The sequence below is a fragment of the Leuciscus leuciscus genome, assembly GCF_965113295.1.
Source record: "Leuciscus leuciscus genome assembly, chromosome: 9".
NCBI lineage: Eukaryota > Metazoa > Chordata > Actinopteri > Cypriniformes > Leuciscidae > Leuciscus > Leuciscus leuciscus.
Window position 1 is genome coordinate 20,266,747 of NC_138733.1, and position 16,586 is coordinate 20,283,332.

At 38.0% G+C, this 16,586-nt stretch overlaps 1 protein-coding gene across 1 annotated transcript; it reads right to left on the bottom strand.

Moving 5' to 3' along the window:
* Positions 1-4,981: 4,981 nt before the first annotated feature.
* On the bottom strand, positions 4,982-13,926 carry bbc3 (BCL2 binding component 3). The gene is made up of 4 exons (XM_082179413.1): positions 13,706-13,926; positions 12,213-12,471; positions 9,225-9,406; positions 4,982-6,176 (listed from the first exon to the last, which is right to left on the bottom strand). The coding sequence occupies exons 2-4, from the start codon at positions 12,457-12,459 to the stop codon at positions 6,075-6,077; spliced, it is 531 nt and encodes a 176-aa protein (XP_082035539.1). The 5' UTR covers positions 12,460-12,471; positions 13,706-13,926; the 3' UTR covers positions 4,982-6,074.
* Positions 13,927-16,586: the final 2,660 nt, after the last annotated feature.

Sequence of the window (16,586 nt, forward strand, 5' to 3'; positions counted from 1 at the left end):
TTTTTTATTTTGACGCTTGTGTAGTGAAAGCCTGAGGCGTATTTTGACGTATCTTGTCAGGTGTGGGGGTTTTTTTGGGTGACGTGCGTAACGGGAAGTTCTTTTATTAGCTCAGCCCAGGTATGTTGTTTACTGGACTGGTACTGCAGGGTTTATAACCCTGAGGCATGTAGGCACTCATATGTTTTGATTTTTATGATTTCATAGAAGGAAATGATCCTGCCCATCCCGCTATAGGCAAAGAGGAATGCAAAAGAACGTATTGCAACTTTCGATATGATTGATAGTTCATCCATGTGCTTAAAGGAACACGCCGACTTTTTGGGACTTTAGCTTATTCACCGTATCCCCCAGAGTTAGATAAGTCCATACATACCCTTTTCATCTCCGTGTGTGCCGTAACTCTGTCTGACGCCCCCACCACTAGCCTAGCTTAGCACAAAGACTGGAAGTAAACGGCTCCAGCTAACATACTGCTCCCAATAATAAGTGACAAAATAATACCAACATTTTCCTATTTACATGTTATGATTTGTATAGTCACAGCGTATACAAAAAATAAAGTCACATGAGACAGCCATCTTCTAACCGTATACATACGGGGAACTATATTCTCAGAAGGCGAAGCACTGCTACTTGGGCGGAGTGATTTACTCCAACTCTGAGCGAACTCCTGCTCCTCACCACGGGGCTTCTCAGGTGCTGCGAGGTGAGCAAATCACTCCGCCCAAGTAGCAGTGCCCAAGTGTCACTTATTGGGAGCAATATGCTAGCTGGAGCCGTTTACCTCCAGTCTTTGTGCTAAGCTAGGCTAGCAGTGGGTACGTCAGACAGAGTTACGGCACGCACGGAGATGAAAGGGGTATGTATGGACTTATCTAACTCTGGGGGATACGGTGAATAAGCTAAAGTCCCAAAAAGTCGGTGTGTTCCTTTAAGGAAACTACAGCCTCTTGTAATGGAACAAACAGTACTAAATGCGTCACATTTGTTTGGTCACACATGATGTTGCGACTGCTGCAGACATGCAAAATCAGGACTTCAGGCCTTAAATGGAAAATAAACGTGAGCCTTTAATGACAACAGCATGGGTGAGTCATTCTGAATCAGATGAGGAGACTGGTCAGACTGGTTGAGCAGGTGCTTTGTGGGAGTGGCAGCAAGTCTCGTAACTGTTCTTAATTTTTTAGGTTCAGGGAATGCATTGACAGTGGAAACATGGGTTACTGGGTACCACTAATAGGCCAAACTTTTTGAAGATTCTTATCATTGCAGGTTTAAATCAGCATGGAAAAGATTTGTAACTGTACTGTGCTAATAATAACAAAACTTAAAGTTCACTGAGAGGCAAAACTCCTACAACAGACAGGATGTCTCTACCAACATGTACATGCCACAGTTATGTGCATGTTTTCAATGTAAAGTCTGGGTATTATATCAAAATTTTGATTTAAATACAAGTAGGCAAAAACAACTTTATTAAACAATTAAAAACTTTTTTTAATTAAAGTTAGCATGAAATTAAAAAAAATCTGTTTTTCTGAATGCATGTTATTTAGCTTATTGTGAATTATTCATCAGTGCATGTTTATTTGTTTACCTTTTTGATCAAATTTTGCAACATTTTGCAAATCTCAATCTTGCAGTGAGTTAACAGACTTCTCTCTGGTGACATATGCTGGACTTCTCCAATCGTTTAGTCTTTCTTACAGTCAAGCTCACGTTCAGATCTGCCTCCATCCATTATAATCCATTTCAGTCAAATGTACTTCACAATACAGAAGAAAAGATAAAAAAATGAGTTTGTAAAGCAACCTGTGTAGTCAACATTTTCTTAAAGTCCTAATGTAAGGCTCAAACATTAAACTGATACCAATATCCTTACACCAGTTACCTGAAGGTGTCAGCAGCTGATTTTATATTAATATTTGGTGTTTTGTTGTTTATTGACAGATCATTGTCCATTTGGCACATGAATCCAGTTGGTCCATCTTCAGCAGTAGTTGCATCACTTAAGGTCAAAGACAGTGTGATGACTCACAAAATGTTTTTGTTTTTTTCACAAGATGAATGACTATAATTATGGACAATTACAATTTATATTCAAATGGTAATTGTCATTGAGAGTACAAGTATTCATTTTAAATGGTGCTCAAGTACACTTTCACCAAGATAATGAAGTGTACAGTAATGAAGTCCAATTCCTTAAGTACTTCACATCGCTGCCAGTGCCAGTAGTGAGAAATGAAACAGCAGCCGCAGCTGTTAAGAGACCCTGAATGATTAAGATCCGCTGCTCTTTCTCTAGCTGAGGAGAGGGCAGGATTAATACGGACTCTGCGTTAAGCTCATCATTTTAATTAAGCAACCTTCCTCTTATCATGAAGGAGCCCAAGGCGAGACGATCTTACTTCAGAACAGATGTGTTGCTCCCAGCTATAAATGCATAACCATGTGACAGGATAAAGAACAGTCTAAAACGATCAACAACCCTTTTAGGAACACTGGTGAAGCCTGAATGAGCCTGCATGGGAAATGTTCTGGGCACGTACGCAAATCAGAGGATCCCAATCTATCACGTCGTGTTCAGATAAGACTCGTGGTTTTCTCTACACGAGTAGTCAAACAGTCCTACACGAAACATGCATAAGAAAAGGTTTGTTCTGTTCATTTAATGCTGGCAGATGATCCCTTAATAAAAAAAGAGACAGAGAAGGAGCCGAGACACCCTGTTGAATATTATACTAAACTAAGTAGTATTTTAGCCCTGGCCTATAATAATATGCATATTGTACCACATGTATTTGTATTTGTTTTGATTTGATGGTTGCATTGCAAAGTCAATAAAATGATCGTTATTGATGTAGCATCATATACCTCTTAATTCAATGTTTAATTTGACTTGGTTGTGAGAGGGGAAATGAAACGTATAGCTAAAATAATTTTTTTTAATGTTTTTTGAACTTTAGCATTTGTTGAAGTTAAATTAATATTGTGTTTAATAAAACTGTAAAAAAAAAAAACCACACAAAAAAAACAGCCATTTGAACAGCCATTATGAACAGCACTTTTGAATAGCCATTATGGCTAGTTTTTGAAAAATGGTGTATTTAATGTGTCAAATCCTTTTTAAATGAGTTTGAGGATGTCCGTAAAAACAACAACATCAAAACACTTTCGCAATTCTTGTATTTATTGAAAATGGTAAGGAAAAAAACAATACAAAATCAATGTAAAAATGTACATCAAAAATTCCAAATGACAAAAGTACAAAGTTAGAAAAATGAGTCCGACGTGTTTAGTGTAAATCTGACAGTACAAATAAGGCCTTTCTGCATCAGAGAACACTTGTATTGATGAGAAGTCATAAAGGTGGCCACAGGAAGGAGGAGACCACACAACTGTTTCACAGGAAGTCATGAGACAGGCAGCCACAGGAAAGGAATCTCTGATCCATAATATGCCATGAAAACTCTGTACCGGCATTACAAAGCCAATGCAAACAGAAAGGAGTGGTTAAAGGAGTTTTCCCACCGACTGGCCACAGTTTTTCAAAAGTGGTTTCTGAGGGAAGTGCTTGCAACCATAACAGTGTTATTATCTGTATAATGCCCAGACAGAACTGGATCTGACACGTTGATTCATAAGCCATATGTGACCCTGGATCACAAAACCAGTCTTATGTAGCACGGGTATATTTGTGGCAATAGCCAACAAAACATTGTATGGGTCAAAATTCTAGATTTTTCTTTTATGCCAAAAATCATTAGGATATTAAGTAAAGATCATGTCCCATGAAGATATTTTGCACATTTCCCACCTTTAATATATAAAACATTTATTTTTGTGAATGGATGCTGCACTATCGCCAATAGAAATGGACAACTTTAAAGGTGATTTTCTCAATATTTCGATTTTTCTGTACCCTCAGATTCCAGATTTTCAAATAGTTGTATCTCGGTCAAATATTGTCCTGTCCTAACAAACCATACATCAGTGGAAAGATTATGTATTCAGCTTTCAGATGATGTATAAATATCAATTTTTAAAAAATTACCCATAAGACTGGTTTTGTGGTCCAGGGTCACATATTAGGACGGTAATTGTTTATCTTGTGGACGTCTAAATAAAAAAAATTAGCATGGCACCTCAGTGATAAGACTATTTATTCACGTTCTTCTGTGATCATACGAACGAGGGAACGCGCGCTCACGTGGTCAGTCGCATGATATGCTGTAAATAAAATGTCGTATGCGTGAAATAATGTAGTTACAATGGTTTTCTGTTTTATTCTTGTTATTTCAAGCATATGACATTTTATTTACAGCAGACAGTATGCGACTCACCATGTGAGCTGCGCGTTCCCGGTTCGTATAGAATCACAGAAGAAGAACGTCGCGAATAAACTGCCATCCGAGTTTATCATTGAGGTCAGGGGCCATGCAAATGTATTTCTACGGACGTCCACGAGAAACAATTACAGTCCGAATAGGGCTTAAGTCATCACAAAATTTAAGACTGCTTATTACTTTTTTGTACATAAAACGTAGATTGCAATATGGCAAAATGCCTGCCCCTGGACTAACTGCTAGTAGGTGATACTAGATCTTCAGACTTAACATAGGCCTATGTCTATGTTTATGCAACTGGCCCCTGGTTTTGGACGTCAATAAAATCACAAACTAACCCATAAATGCTGAAACTAGTTTTTGTCCCATTGAGAAACAATTACCGCCCGAAGACTGCTAGAGAACCAACTTTTCAAGTATGATTGAAGTTTGGCTCAGTTTAGTTCTTTTTGTAGACAAATAAGTTACAGCAGAAAATACAAATGAATTTTTCTCACAACCTTCAGAGATATTTGGTCCATAGAGCACAACACTAATGAATATCTCCATGCTTATTTAATCCACTTGTAAAATGAATATAAATCATCAACAAAAACAAAAAGAAAGTACAAATGATGGACATACAAAATAAATTAGCTTGTGTTTCTCAAATATTTATTTGAGAATTATCTGCGAAAAGTACATTTCATGGGGATTTTCAATATTTTCTTTTTTTTACAGGACTCTAGATAGCCTATTTAAATCTAAACAAAATGCAAGTAGAAATCCACTGGATTTTTGAACAACTGCTTCCAGTGTTGGTCCAAAAAATGTTTCCAGAACAAAACAAATCTCAAACCGAGAAAAGGAACTTAATGTTAAGTACTTTTAAGGTCATTTCATCAAAATATACAAAACACATAAGAAACAAAACTCCCTGTTTATTCTATCCTGTCCTTTTTTTCCTCACAAAATATGTACATGTTTAATCCATACAAATATTAACACTGCTCTCCAGCCATTTTGATAACTAGTGGTCTGGCTTTCCCACAAGGCTTCCAGCCTCACTCCCGTACCTCCATTGGAGGTGACCAATCTTTGAATTAAGTGGCAAATTTGTGTCCCGAAGTGTAGATTCAGGTAGGGGGCAACAGGGTCGGTTTACCCGCACACCATCTGCTGATTGTCCCTGATGGCTTTAGTAAGGGAAGGGTTCAAAAAGGGTGTTAGCAAGGCACGATCCAACTGTGCTCCATTAATATAGTATGTGAGCATCCCATTTTCTTAATAATTATCGCCTGTTTTCCATTAATGGTGTGCGGTTGCGTGCCCTGCGCCACTGGTGACTGATAGTGCAGCGCAGTTATTGCTCCTGTAAGGCAGCTGAGAGGAAAACCCATGACACATAAAGTACCTCTGGCCCCGAGGCGCTGTGCAGATCTAATCACTCTGTTTGCTTGAGAGCGACCCGGGCTTACTGTAACTTCGCAGCATTGCAGTTAGTTGCAAAGGAGTATGCAAACGTGCCGAGAGCCACGCACTCCTACTGACATCTATACCGGGACACACGCTTCAGTCACTATGCTACATGAGAATCCATGAAAAAAAGATGTCCAAAACAAACAAACAAACAAAAAACACAGATTAAGAACCAAACATGACATCCGATCCTGCAGAAAAGTCCCAGAGTCTTTAAGTGGTCGGCAGGAGAGCGCCTGCACTCTTCCTGTGACGTAACCCGTCTGTTTATCTGAACCCGTCCTGGTAGAAAGCATTGATGGTGTCGGCGATGAATGCGACGAGCCCGCGGTACAGGCCCCTCCAGTTCTGCCAGCGTGGGTCAGCATTCTGAAACAAAGATGAGAGGAGAATGAGCTCATCATGTGTTTTATGCAATACAAAAAGTGAAAGGGAACATAAGAATCACTAAAAACTTGTTTTTGTACATTGCAAAGCACTCAGGGACTGTAAAATGAAACAGTCGACCTACTTAGATTTCAGATATTGCTCTAATCATCTGCCTTCTTTTAAGAAAAAGAAGTACACTTAGCATACTTTTAAGAAGTGGAAATAATGTACTTTAAAAGAATACACCTAAATGGGAACTTTCGGACCAAATGCAATGATTGGACGAAAATGTTTTGGTCCTAAGACTTCCACAGAAGATATATGTAATTTTTTTAATATTTAGGCGACTTCTATTATTAATTTCTATCAGGATGCGAAGAGACTTTCAACCAGTATAACAAAAACTGTTTATGAAAAACATTGCCCACCCTCGCTTTATATGTAATTTCATAACTATTTCTATAGTCTTTGAAATATGGTTAAAGTGTACAGCCAAATGTACTGATAAGCATTTATATTAAACTAAAATATGTACTTCAATGTCATTTCTATTGAAACTTAGTACATTTAAAATATATAGTAACTTTAATTGTTATATTGAATAAAACACTAAGGTTAAAATTACACTCATGTACTTCAACACATCAAAATAAGTGTACCTCTTTAAAGCATGATGAGAGATTATTAAAACTTTATGATTTAAAATGAACTTTAAAGTAAAACTTATTAAGACGTGCAATAAAGTCACGAAAGTTTACTCTCTTTTAATACACTTAAGTGGTCTTTTATATCATTAATATTATATTATCTGCAAATACAGCTTTTTTAACAATATACTTGAGGTTTGAAGTACACTACAAAGTGCACACTATTAAGAACTTCTTGTAAATCCTATTAAATACTTTTTTTTGTCACAATGGTATGAAGCAAAAGACTTGGCAAAGGCAAAGTCAATTTGAGGTCTGTGTCTTAGTTCCTTCCCCGTTTGGAAACTGAATTTCGAAACTTTTGCTTTGTGTAATTATTAGCTTTTTCCACCTCTTCTATCCTACAGCGGCCGTGAGGCAATTGCTTCAACTTTTGTGACGTTGATGTGTTTGAGTGGGAGTGAGTGTCAAGGTTTATGTTAGCACAGATGTGTACGTGTGTGAGCACAGACACAAGGTGGGGTGAGACAGACAATGTCTGCACAGAGGAGTCAGGAGAGGCAGCACATTACTCCTCAACAGCTGCTATGAGTCATCCGCTAAAAATAACTCTTCATGGGGGGGGGGGGGGGGGGGGGGGGGATCAAGCGAAAGAGGGAAAACAAGAGAGTGACAGTGAAAGAATGAGCTAAACGCAGAGAAAGGTGCAGATGGGACATATGGACACAATATTAGGGCGGTCAGGGTTACTACATCTTTCGATGCATATTTAAAGTTTTTGTTACTACAGCAAAAACTATTATGCTAACGAACATGTTTATTTAAAAGCTTAAATATTGACTAATTAAGTTAAAACAAAATGTGCAAATTAAGTTAACATTGCTTCAAATAATAACACAAGTAAACAGTACTAAAGAACAAATATATATATTAAGGAGCTGTGTGGTTTTCTTGTCAATATTGTTGCTTAAATTATTTTAATGACATCATAGACAACAGCATGACTTTAAGGCTTCATTTACGCTGCACAGATCCAATATTTTGGAACATATCCAATCTTTTTGCCATCTGTTACTTAGACAAATTAAAAGCTGACAATGACTAATATTATGTAAGATTTTAAGAACTAATATACTACATGAAATTACTATATATAAATATTATTATTTATATATTATATTATATATTAATATTGTAAATACAATTTTGTATTAGAAAATATATATATTTTTAATATAATTAAATAGTTTAGTATATTTTCAAAATATAATAAAAACATATAATAATATATTAACTGGATTAATATAATGAACCAAAATAATTTATTAACAAATTATATTTCCTATAGATATTTAATTTTTTAAGACTATTTCCATGATTAACATACTATACAAAATATGCAAACTACTTTACTTTTTTCTCAAATATGGACGTTTTGAATGAAAAATATGCATTTATAATTCATGTAATTCCTAACTGAGTGTGACGAGACAAGACAAGTTTTACGTTTTCGACCCCCCCCCCACCCCCCCACTAAAGAGGACAGAAGAGGGCAGGAGGAGGATCTATGGTCCGGCGGTCTCACATGTTACGGTGAAAGAGAACGGTATTGTGAGCACGCATACAGCACAATCACACTGAGCTTTTGTTGCACTGCTCCGTTTAGGGAAGTCCCTGTCATGTCATTCTTCTGCCGGCCACAGTAAACAGAGCCTTCATCCAGTAAAAACACACTGGAATCAGAGTTCAGCGAGGCCACACGACAGGTCGCAGACTTTCTGCACATGACCATGTCGGCAGCTGCCTCAACGAGACATACTTGTTTTATAGCATCGCGTGTGTCAGTGCAGGTGTGTTAGCATGTACGGGAATCTGGGACGAGTGACTCTTACTGAAAAAACAAAACAATTGACTCTTACTAAAAATGAGGAAAGTGGCGCACACACTTAAACATAGGCAAATCATAGAGCGGAGAGGCAAAGCAGTGACGTCATGTGTGTTTGTCTGAGGAAAGGAGGGGGAGGTGGGTTCGATGAGGGGGGGGGGGGGGGGGGGGGGGGGGGGGGGATTGGCCTCTGTTTACTCCTGCTCGCTTCACAGACTAGCTCCTCACGCGATACAACAGGGATCCAGAGCGGAGAGAGGGAGAGAGGGGGGGAAGGTTATTAAGTTCAGCCACAACTGGAAACTCGACTCCAGTCACAACATTGACTACAGGATTGTGAATATCATATTGATCCATTTAAAAGAAGACCCACTGGAGGCTACATTTGTGCACGCCCTGCCACACTCGCTCATATTAACAAACAGACAATGCCCTGTACGCGCCTGTTTACTTTATCGCACTTAATGACGCTTTGGCATATTTAAACTGTTGCAACTAGACAAACGTGATCCTTACCCTCTGAAGAAAAACAGCATTCATTTCATCTCCGATGGTCCTCAGCTGTATGGCCACCCTCTCGACCGCCTGCTCCTCCAGCCTGGGGTTGTCCTCGGCGGCAGAGCTGCTGGACGTCGAGTCTTCTGAGGAGCTCTGGTTGTCTGCTAGCAGATCAGGCAGGGGAAGTTCCTGTTCTGTACCTAAATAAAAACAATAAGAGTACAAACATTATATTGATTGCACACAATTCCCTGAACAGATGAGTGTATATATTCGTTCAAAAAATATTTAAATTTTTTTCCAAGTAAAAATATTTCTTTATTTATAAATGTTTAATTGATAAATATCATTACATTTTTTGGGGAGGCACACAACATGAACTGACCTTGTCTTAAATAAAAAACCTTATTTTAAGAGACTTATTGACATTATTGACAGTCATAAAAGTCTGCAGGTGTCCTCTCTGTATGATTATCGTATCACAATCTGCATGTTTCTATGTGTTGGCACACAGCACCACATGATTATAATTTGTTAGACATAAAAAAACTATATTTAAATTTTTTTTTATGAGATTTTTACCCAAACATTTTTGACTTTTAAAAAGCATTACAATTATCAATTAATTAATAGAAGTTTAATTAGGAAAATGGAGGTCCGCGGACCCTCCTGATGATGAAATTTTATTTACCTGGACAGTGCGCGGAGCGGACGGATGAAGTATACTTTGGGCTTTATTTGAGTTCCTCAGCTAAATGCAACACCACTTCTGGTTGTTTAAGATTACTATTTGTATGCAATTGTATGCAACTGATCCACTGATAATCGTCATTTGTTGTCATACGATCTGGTAGTACTGTCAAACTAGTACCTAAGTTCATTTAGAGTTACTACTTGGAGTACAATTGTGCCACTGGCACAATGTTAACAGTATTCTCATAACAAAACTGAGATATATGGGACTGTTCCACTGTCTGCCACTATTTAACAGGCAGACATGCAAAGGACTGGATAATCTAACCAAATTCAGATTCAACAGAGGTTACAATAGCAGTGAGATTTAATATGCATTGGTGAGCCAAATTCTCTACTTGTTTAAGTAACTTTTGTTAGCATCTGATGTCATATGTTGAGCCACAATGTTTGTTTTGTTAGGTCGTGTTATGTTCTATTTAACTTTCACATTGTGTTACGGTAGCATCAATACTAATCTGATTAAATACGTGACAACTCATCATCTTTTATTGATTGAATGGAAACTTAAAATCCTTATGGTTTAGGTGACAGCAGGAAAGCAATAATATGTATCACCTCTGAATAAGTACTGCTATTTTAGCAAGGCATAACATCCCGCCGCTTCTTAAAAGTCACCATGAAGTCAAAATGGGCAATTCACATTTTTTGTAGATTGTTTTTTATAAATTATTTATCTGTACACATATTTTATTTTTTTATTAATGTGCCCTCATAATCTTTAATCCAAATGACTCTCCCATGAACAAAATCAAGTACCGCCACAATAAGGACAAAACAAACAGCGAATAGCTAACACACTTTAGAATCCCAGTGTCCACCAGTCACCAGCCATGGTTTCAAAGGGGCTGGAACTTTCCAAAAGTTTCAGAAAATTCCCCCAAAATCCTGAAAATTTTAAACAAACTTTAGAAAGTTTCTGGAAACTTTGCAACCATTCTTTTTGCAACCCTACTGCTTTTGGTTTAGACAGCTCAAACATGCATTTTAGTCTGGGACTAAAGTCTTTATTTTTGTTTTGTTTTCTGCACAAAAAGTATTCTCATCACTTCATAACATTAATGTTGAACCACTGTAGTCACACAGACTATTTTAAGGGTCGTTACTACCTTATCTTAACTTTCTGGGCCTTGAAAGTGGTAATAATGTTGCAGTCTATGGGGGGTCAGAAAGGTATTTTCATTTGTGTTCCGAAGATGAACGACGGGCTTACGGGTTTGGAACGACATGAGGGCGAGAAATTAATGACAGATATTTTATTTTTGGGTGAACTAACCCTCTAAGTCATGTCTGTGAAATTGGGTAATTCATAATTACTTCGATTGTCTTTGAAATAGTGTACTTTTACAGTGTACTGACGAATGCACTGACAAGCACTTAGAATTGTATTCATTATACAATGTGAATGATGTTTTGACTAAATATATATATATAAAAAAAGACTAAAATCAATTGTTTGAAATGCTACAAGTGAATTTAGGCACTTCAGCATTATAATGTCCAGAATGAAAAATGGATTTTCATTTTGAAATTGACTAAAGATCACATTTAACAGTGTTATTAAATTACTGGTGTTTTTAAGGATTAACTTTAAGTAAGCATATGATAAATCTTTTTCTTGCTTAGCGCACTGAGAAAATGCCTCCGCGGAGGGGATTAGTGCTGCAGCCATGAGAATCCGCTGATCCTCGGCGCAGGTGACTTGAGAAAGCGGGAGTGCTGGGTTCTGGCTTGTTGCCAGGGTAACTGCAAGCCGGTGCAGCCTGAGCTGAAATCCAGCCATTGGTGGACAGGAATCAGGGGTGGGCTGGGATAGGGTGGACAGTTGGAGGACAGGGAGGGACCAGGGGCAGGCTATCAGCCAGTGAGGAAAGCCTTTAAGGAGGAGTGTCAGCAGAAGTGTCAGATAAGGTTAAATGATTGCTAAAGTTAGTTGAAAAATATGAGGAATAGAGAGCGGAAGGAGTGAGAGAAACCACAACATTGAGACGATGCGTGATTCTCTGTGACAGGCCGCCATTGTGGACTGAGCAGCACTTGACAGGAAGCCAACAGCAAAGAACATGTCTAAACATGTCTGAGCTCTCTCACTGGGGAGGGGAGGGGACGTCCTGCTGCATTTTAACCCTTGGAGTCAAAGCCATTGATTTCGTATTCTGAATCTCATTTAAATATTTTATGCTAATGTTTTCCACCATGCACATCACATAAACATCATTTCACAAGCATGATCTCTATGTTGTAACGCCTTACCTGTAATATCCCTGAGTAGACAGTCCTGCTGCAGGACACTGTCTGAGCTGAAGGCATCTCGTGTTGGGACGTGGGGTAGTGGTGCGGAGACAGTGCTGGTCTGTGTGGCAATGGTTCGGTGCCGGTGGCAGGGCTGAACGATGCTGCCGTTGGGCCAGGCATCCTGACGCAGCACCTCCATCCTGCAGCTGTTCGGTGCTCCGGGGTTGCAATCATCCACCCTGCTGTCCATCTCTGGTCGGGCCATACCCGTTACAGCCTTGACATGAGAAGAGCAGAAAAATGTTATAGAAAACATGTGACCTGTTTGAACGTCACCTGGTTTGTTTTAAAAATGCAGCTGGACAAAAATGACATCATATATAATTGCATGCAAATTTTAAGCGGAACACTTTCAAAATGATTATATAGACCAAATAAAGATGATTTATTTTTATTTTTATTAATAATAATAATAAGAAAATGTAAGAAAATCAACAACAAAAATTATTGTCTGACCTAGCAACCTATATTTTGAGCGTCCACAAGATGGCAGAAACTTGCAGCCTCGTGCTCACGAATGTGTTTGTAAACAAATCCGTGCATGCGATGTCACACACAGCTTCTCGCGCGCTTCAACACAATCTTGCGCTATAGCGAGTCTCTCTGACGCTCACTGCGTTTAAAAAGCTTAATTCCACTGGAATACATATTACATTTTCCAAATTACGACACTGGCTATGATTTTATCAATTTTTCTCAATTGGCAACAAGGGCTTATGTTGTGAACGTGGAAATTATGAAGCGTCGGAAAAGTGGCACCTACAAACGCAAAGCCGGTGACTTGTTGAGTGATGCAAGGTTACAGATTTGAAGAGGTGGAAGTTTTTGGAAACTGCCAGCTCTTTGATATACAGAATAGTTTAAATGCTTGTTCTATTATACAAATAGCCGGTTAATATATGTAAGTGGGCTACTGGAACATTAGCTAAATCACTTCTTCCAACATAAGCAGATAGGCTGGTTCTGTTTTGCAACATGGTAAGTTAGCTGGTTTTTAGCTGGTCTAAGACGGTCCAAGCTGTTTATTTGTTGGTTGACCAGCTACCAGTTCCAAAAAACAGCTTGACTGACCACCTGGTAGCTGGTCTAGCAGCTTGCACCTGAACAAACGAGCAGACCAGCTAGAAACCAACTGTATTTTCCAAAACACAATTTCCATCTTAAACTGTAATCTTTTAAGCAGGGGAGGACAACATCAAACCCCATTTTTACACAAACTGTAAAGAAAATGGCAAATATCTACCTGATCTAACATGATAAAAAAAAAATCTAATGATTTTTATTACCTAATGCAGTCTGGTTGATTCTGTCATTTAAATAATCTGTTTGTGCATAATTAATGAGCAGTAATATGCCACATCTACTGGCTGCCAAATAGGTGATTTTCACCGATCACTGCAAAAAACAAAGAGATGCATGTTCAACAAAAGTAAAAACACATTTACGCTTACCTTCAAAAATGTGTTGCAAGTAAGTAGATGTTTTTCCAGGGTTGTTATGCTCTGACACCAGATATGTGTCGTGCTTCAAAAAGACTTAGTGAAATGTCCGTTCATGTTATTCCACAAACTGCAGGAAAGAAAAAGTGTGTCAATTCATGGGATTCGTCATTAGCCGTGTGCTCGTGAGGTTGTAAACTGTATGGTATGATGATGACAGCGAGTTGCTTTCACTCCCGCGAAGTGCTCGCTTTAGGCCACACCCTCTTCTGAGTCTCATAACAAGTCCTGACATGCTCATCATGAGGGCGTGGCGAGAGGCAGTGTAAACACACACACACACACACACACACACGAGCAGTCGAGACAGCACAGGAACCAGCAGCCCTTACACGCCCATTGTTGTTTGTTTATTGGCAATAGGAGTAGCGTGCCTGTAGTATGTACTGAGTGTGCTGTACTGAGCGTGAGATCTCGTCGATGATTGTCAGTCTCACAGTTGACAACGTACTTAGAATTGTTGTTTTGCATAGAATATTGCATACTGCAAAATACAATAAAGTGACATCATATAGTAAAATATAGAACATAGAACAGTGCACTAAATGTGCCTTTGGAAAAAGCAACAAGTTTTAGTTCAGTGTGAGTTCACACCTATACTGCCTGAAAAAATATATATATTAGACCTAAATATTACCAGTCTCGTAATTCTACTCGACTGGTATTCTTATGCCATTATGACATATAGCCCTATAGGCTACAATCAACATGGCTGACTTGCCACTAACGTATAGCCTACGTATGTTACAAATGGCTACATAGGCTATTAAATATGCATTTTTAATTGGTTAATTTTTGTTTAAACCTGTTTCTCATTTCACGTGCAGTAGCCTAGACAGAACATATTATGTTGTTTGTTTTTGTTTATTTTGCAACACTGAGGAAAATGAAGTGAAACCTATAAATACATATGAAACAAATATAAATGAAAACTTTTCAAATATTAATAATATGTTTGTTTTTTTTGTCATATAGCCTATCAGTAATATCAGATTTCATGAACTCGGATTTTACGTTTAAATAAGCAATGAATATGCACAAAAATATTGCAGTTTGCTATTTAATCTTTTGTTCTTTTTTCTCAATAACATTGTTTAAAGTTATTATTATTATTATTAATAATATTATTGTTATTATAATTATGATTATAATAAAACTTTTTTATTGATAATAATAATTATTTTTATAACCTCCTTTGAGATTACGTCATGCATAAGAGGGCTAATATGCTAATTGAATAAGTGTATATCGTTCAACATTCACCAATAAAACATAAAAACTTCGAAATAATCACCAAGGCTATAGGGCTATAGTAAATTCGTTAGTCTTTTGCTAATCATCGATGCACAGCGCTGATAACGTGAGCTAATAAGTGTAATTATGCTAATTGAATACGGAATCCCCCCGTTTCTTTCATCCCCTTTGACCTTTGTACAGCAGCTTCCAACCGCATCTATTGTTTAAATGCAGATGTCCTGCGCATGATGGGGAGCTTAACTTCATATATGGATGGAGCGCTCCTGTCCCACAGACAGCAGATGAAGGAAGGACTGTGTGGAGGGGAATCCCCATTCAGGTACATGTCTGGGCATACAGCCCCACGCAGACTGCTTTATAGGATGGCAAAGCCTTTATCAGTCGCCTCAATGTTAAACGCATAGCCTAGTGGTGTTGACATGAAATGAATTATTTCATGAAAGCTGATACTGTTTATTGTGATTGTAATAAAATAAAATGAATAGGCCTAGATAAATATAAAACAAGTAGTCTTGTAAAAAAAAGAAAAAGAAAAAAAGCCTATATTACTATATATACAAATGAAGACTTCACATGCAAGTGCCATCTGAAATTTTTATATAAAATTAGCTTTTTTTTTTCAAGCTCGTATATTTAAGTTCAGTAATTTCACTTTAATGACAATTAATAGGTAATTTTCATTGCCATTAAAGTGAAATAACTGAACATAAACGCACAAGCTTGATAAAAATGCTCATTCTAGAAGGAAATTTCAGATGGCACTTAGGCTTTTGCATCTGAAGTCTTCAAATATAACCCTAACCCTATAAAAAACAGACTACTACAATATTTAAAAAATATATATTTTTAATTTATTTGTATTAATTTTATTTTATTATTGGTACAGTGGTATATGCATGGTACAGTGTTTTACTTGTGTTTTTTACCCTGAGGTTAGGCCACTGAGTACATACAGTCCTCATGACATAAACACGAACAATTGATACAAAGCTCAATGGTCAAACAGGTAACATGTTTATTTCCATCTCATGTGTGGTGACACTTCAGCACAATGACACAAAAGACAGTCTCTTTACTGTAAATAAATAACTTTTCCCTTCGCTCCAGTGTCCACATGACAGCTGAGAACAATAAGTTCATTACCAAAGGTCACTACCTGACAGAGAAGAGATCATGTGTATGTTTCTGTGACTCTGCAACGGCTACATACGTTACCAAAACACAACGTCCACGTGGGTGTGAGCGTGAAAACACGAGACAAGAGCGAGGCTCGAATTTACTGTGTCCTGGTGACATCATCCTTTACTTTACCCCCTCCTTCCTTCGTACTCCACCGTATCTGATTAACCTGTCTCGAGCACTGCTCGTCCACCTCCCATCCCACATTTTTACATATTAGTTTTCATTGTTGTCACCTTAATTGCCTGATAAACAGTCCCTATTGGTGGTGCAGGGCCGCAGCTGCCACCCTCCAAGGTAATGGGAGGGTGGTGAGTGACAGACCCGAGATCTGCAGGTTTAGAAGGCTAACAAACAACCAGGCTATGCTTGTATTTAGCCGCCATGTGTAAAGTGG

Excerpts from the sequence above, each read along its gene's own strand:
- bbc3 (XM_082179413.1), bottom strand. The coding sequence starts at position 12,459 with ATGGCCCGACCAGAGATGGACAGCAGGGTGGATGATTGCAACCCCGGA. Across the intron at positions 9,407-12,212 it reads TCTACTCAGGGATATTACAG|GTACAGAACAGGAACTTCCC; the intron begins GTAAGGCGTTAC and ends GTTTTTATTTAG. Across the intron at positions 6,177-9,224 it reads ATGCTGTTTTTCTTCAGAGG|AATGCTGACCCACGCTGGCA; the intron begins GTAAGGATCACG and ends TCTTTGTTTCAG.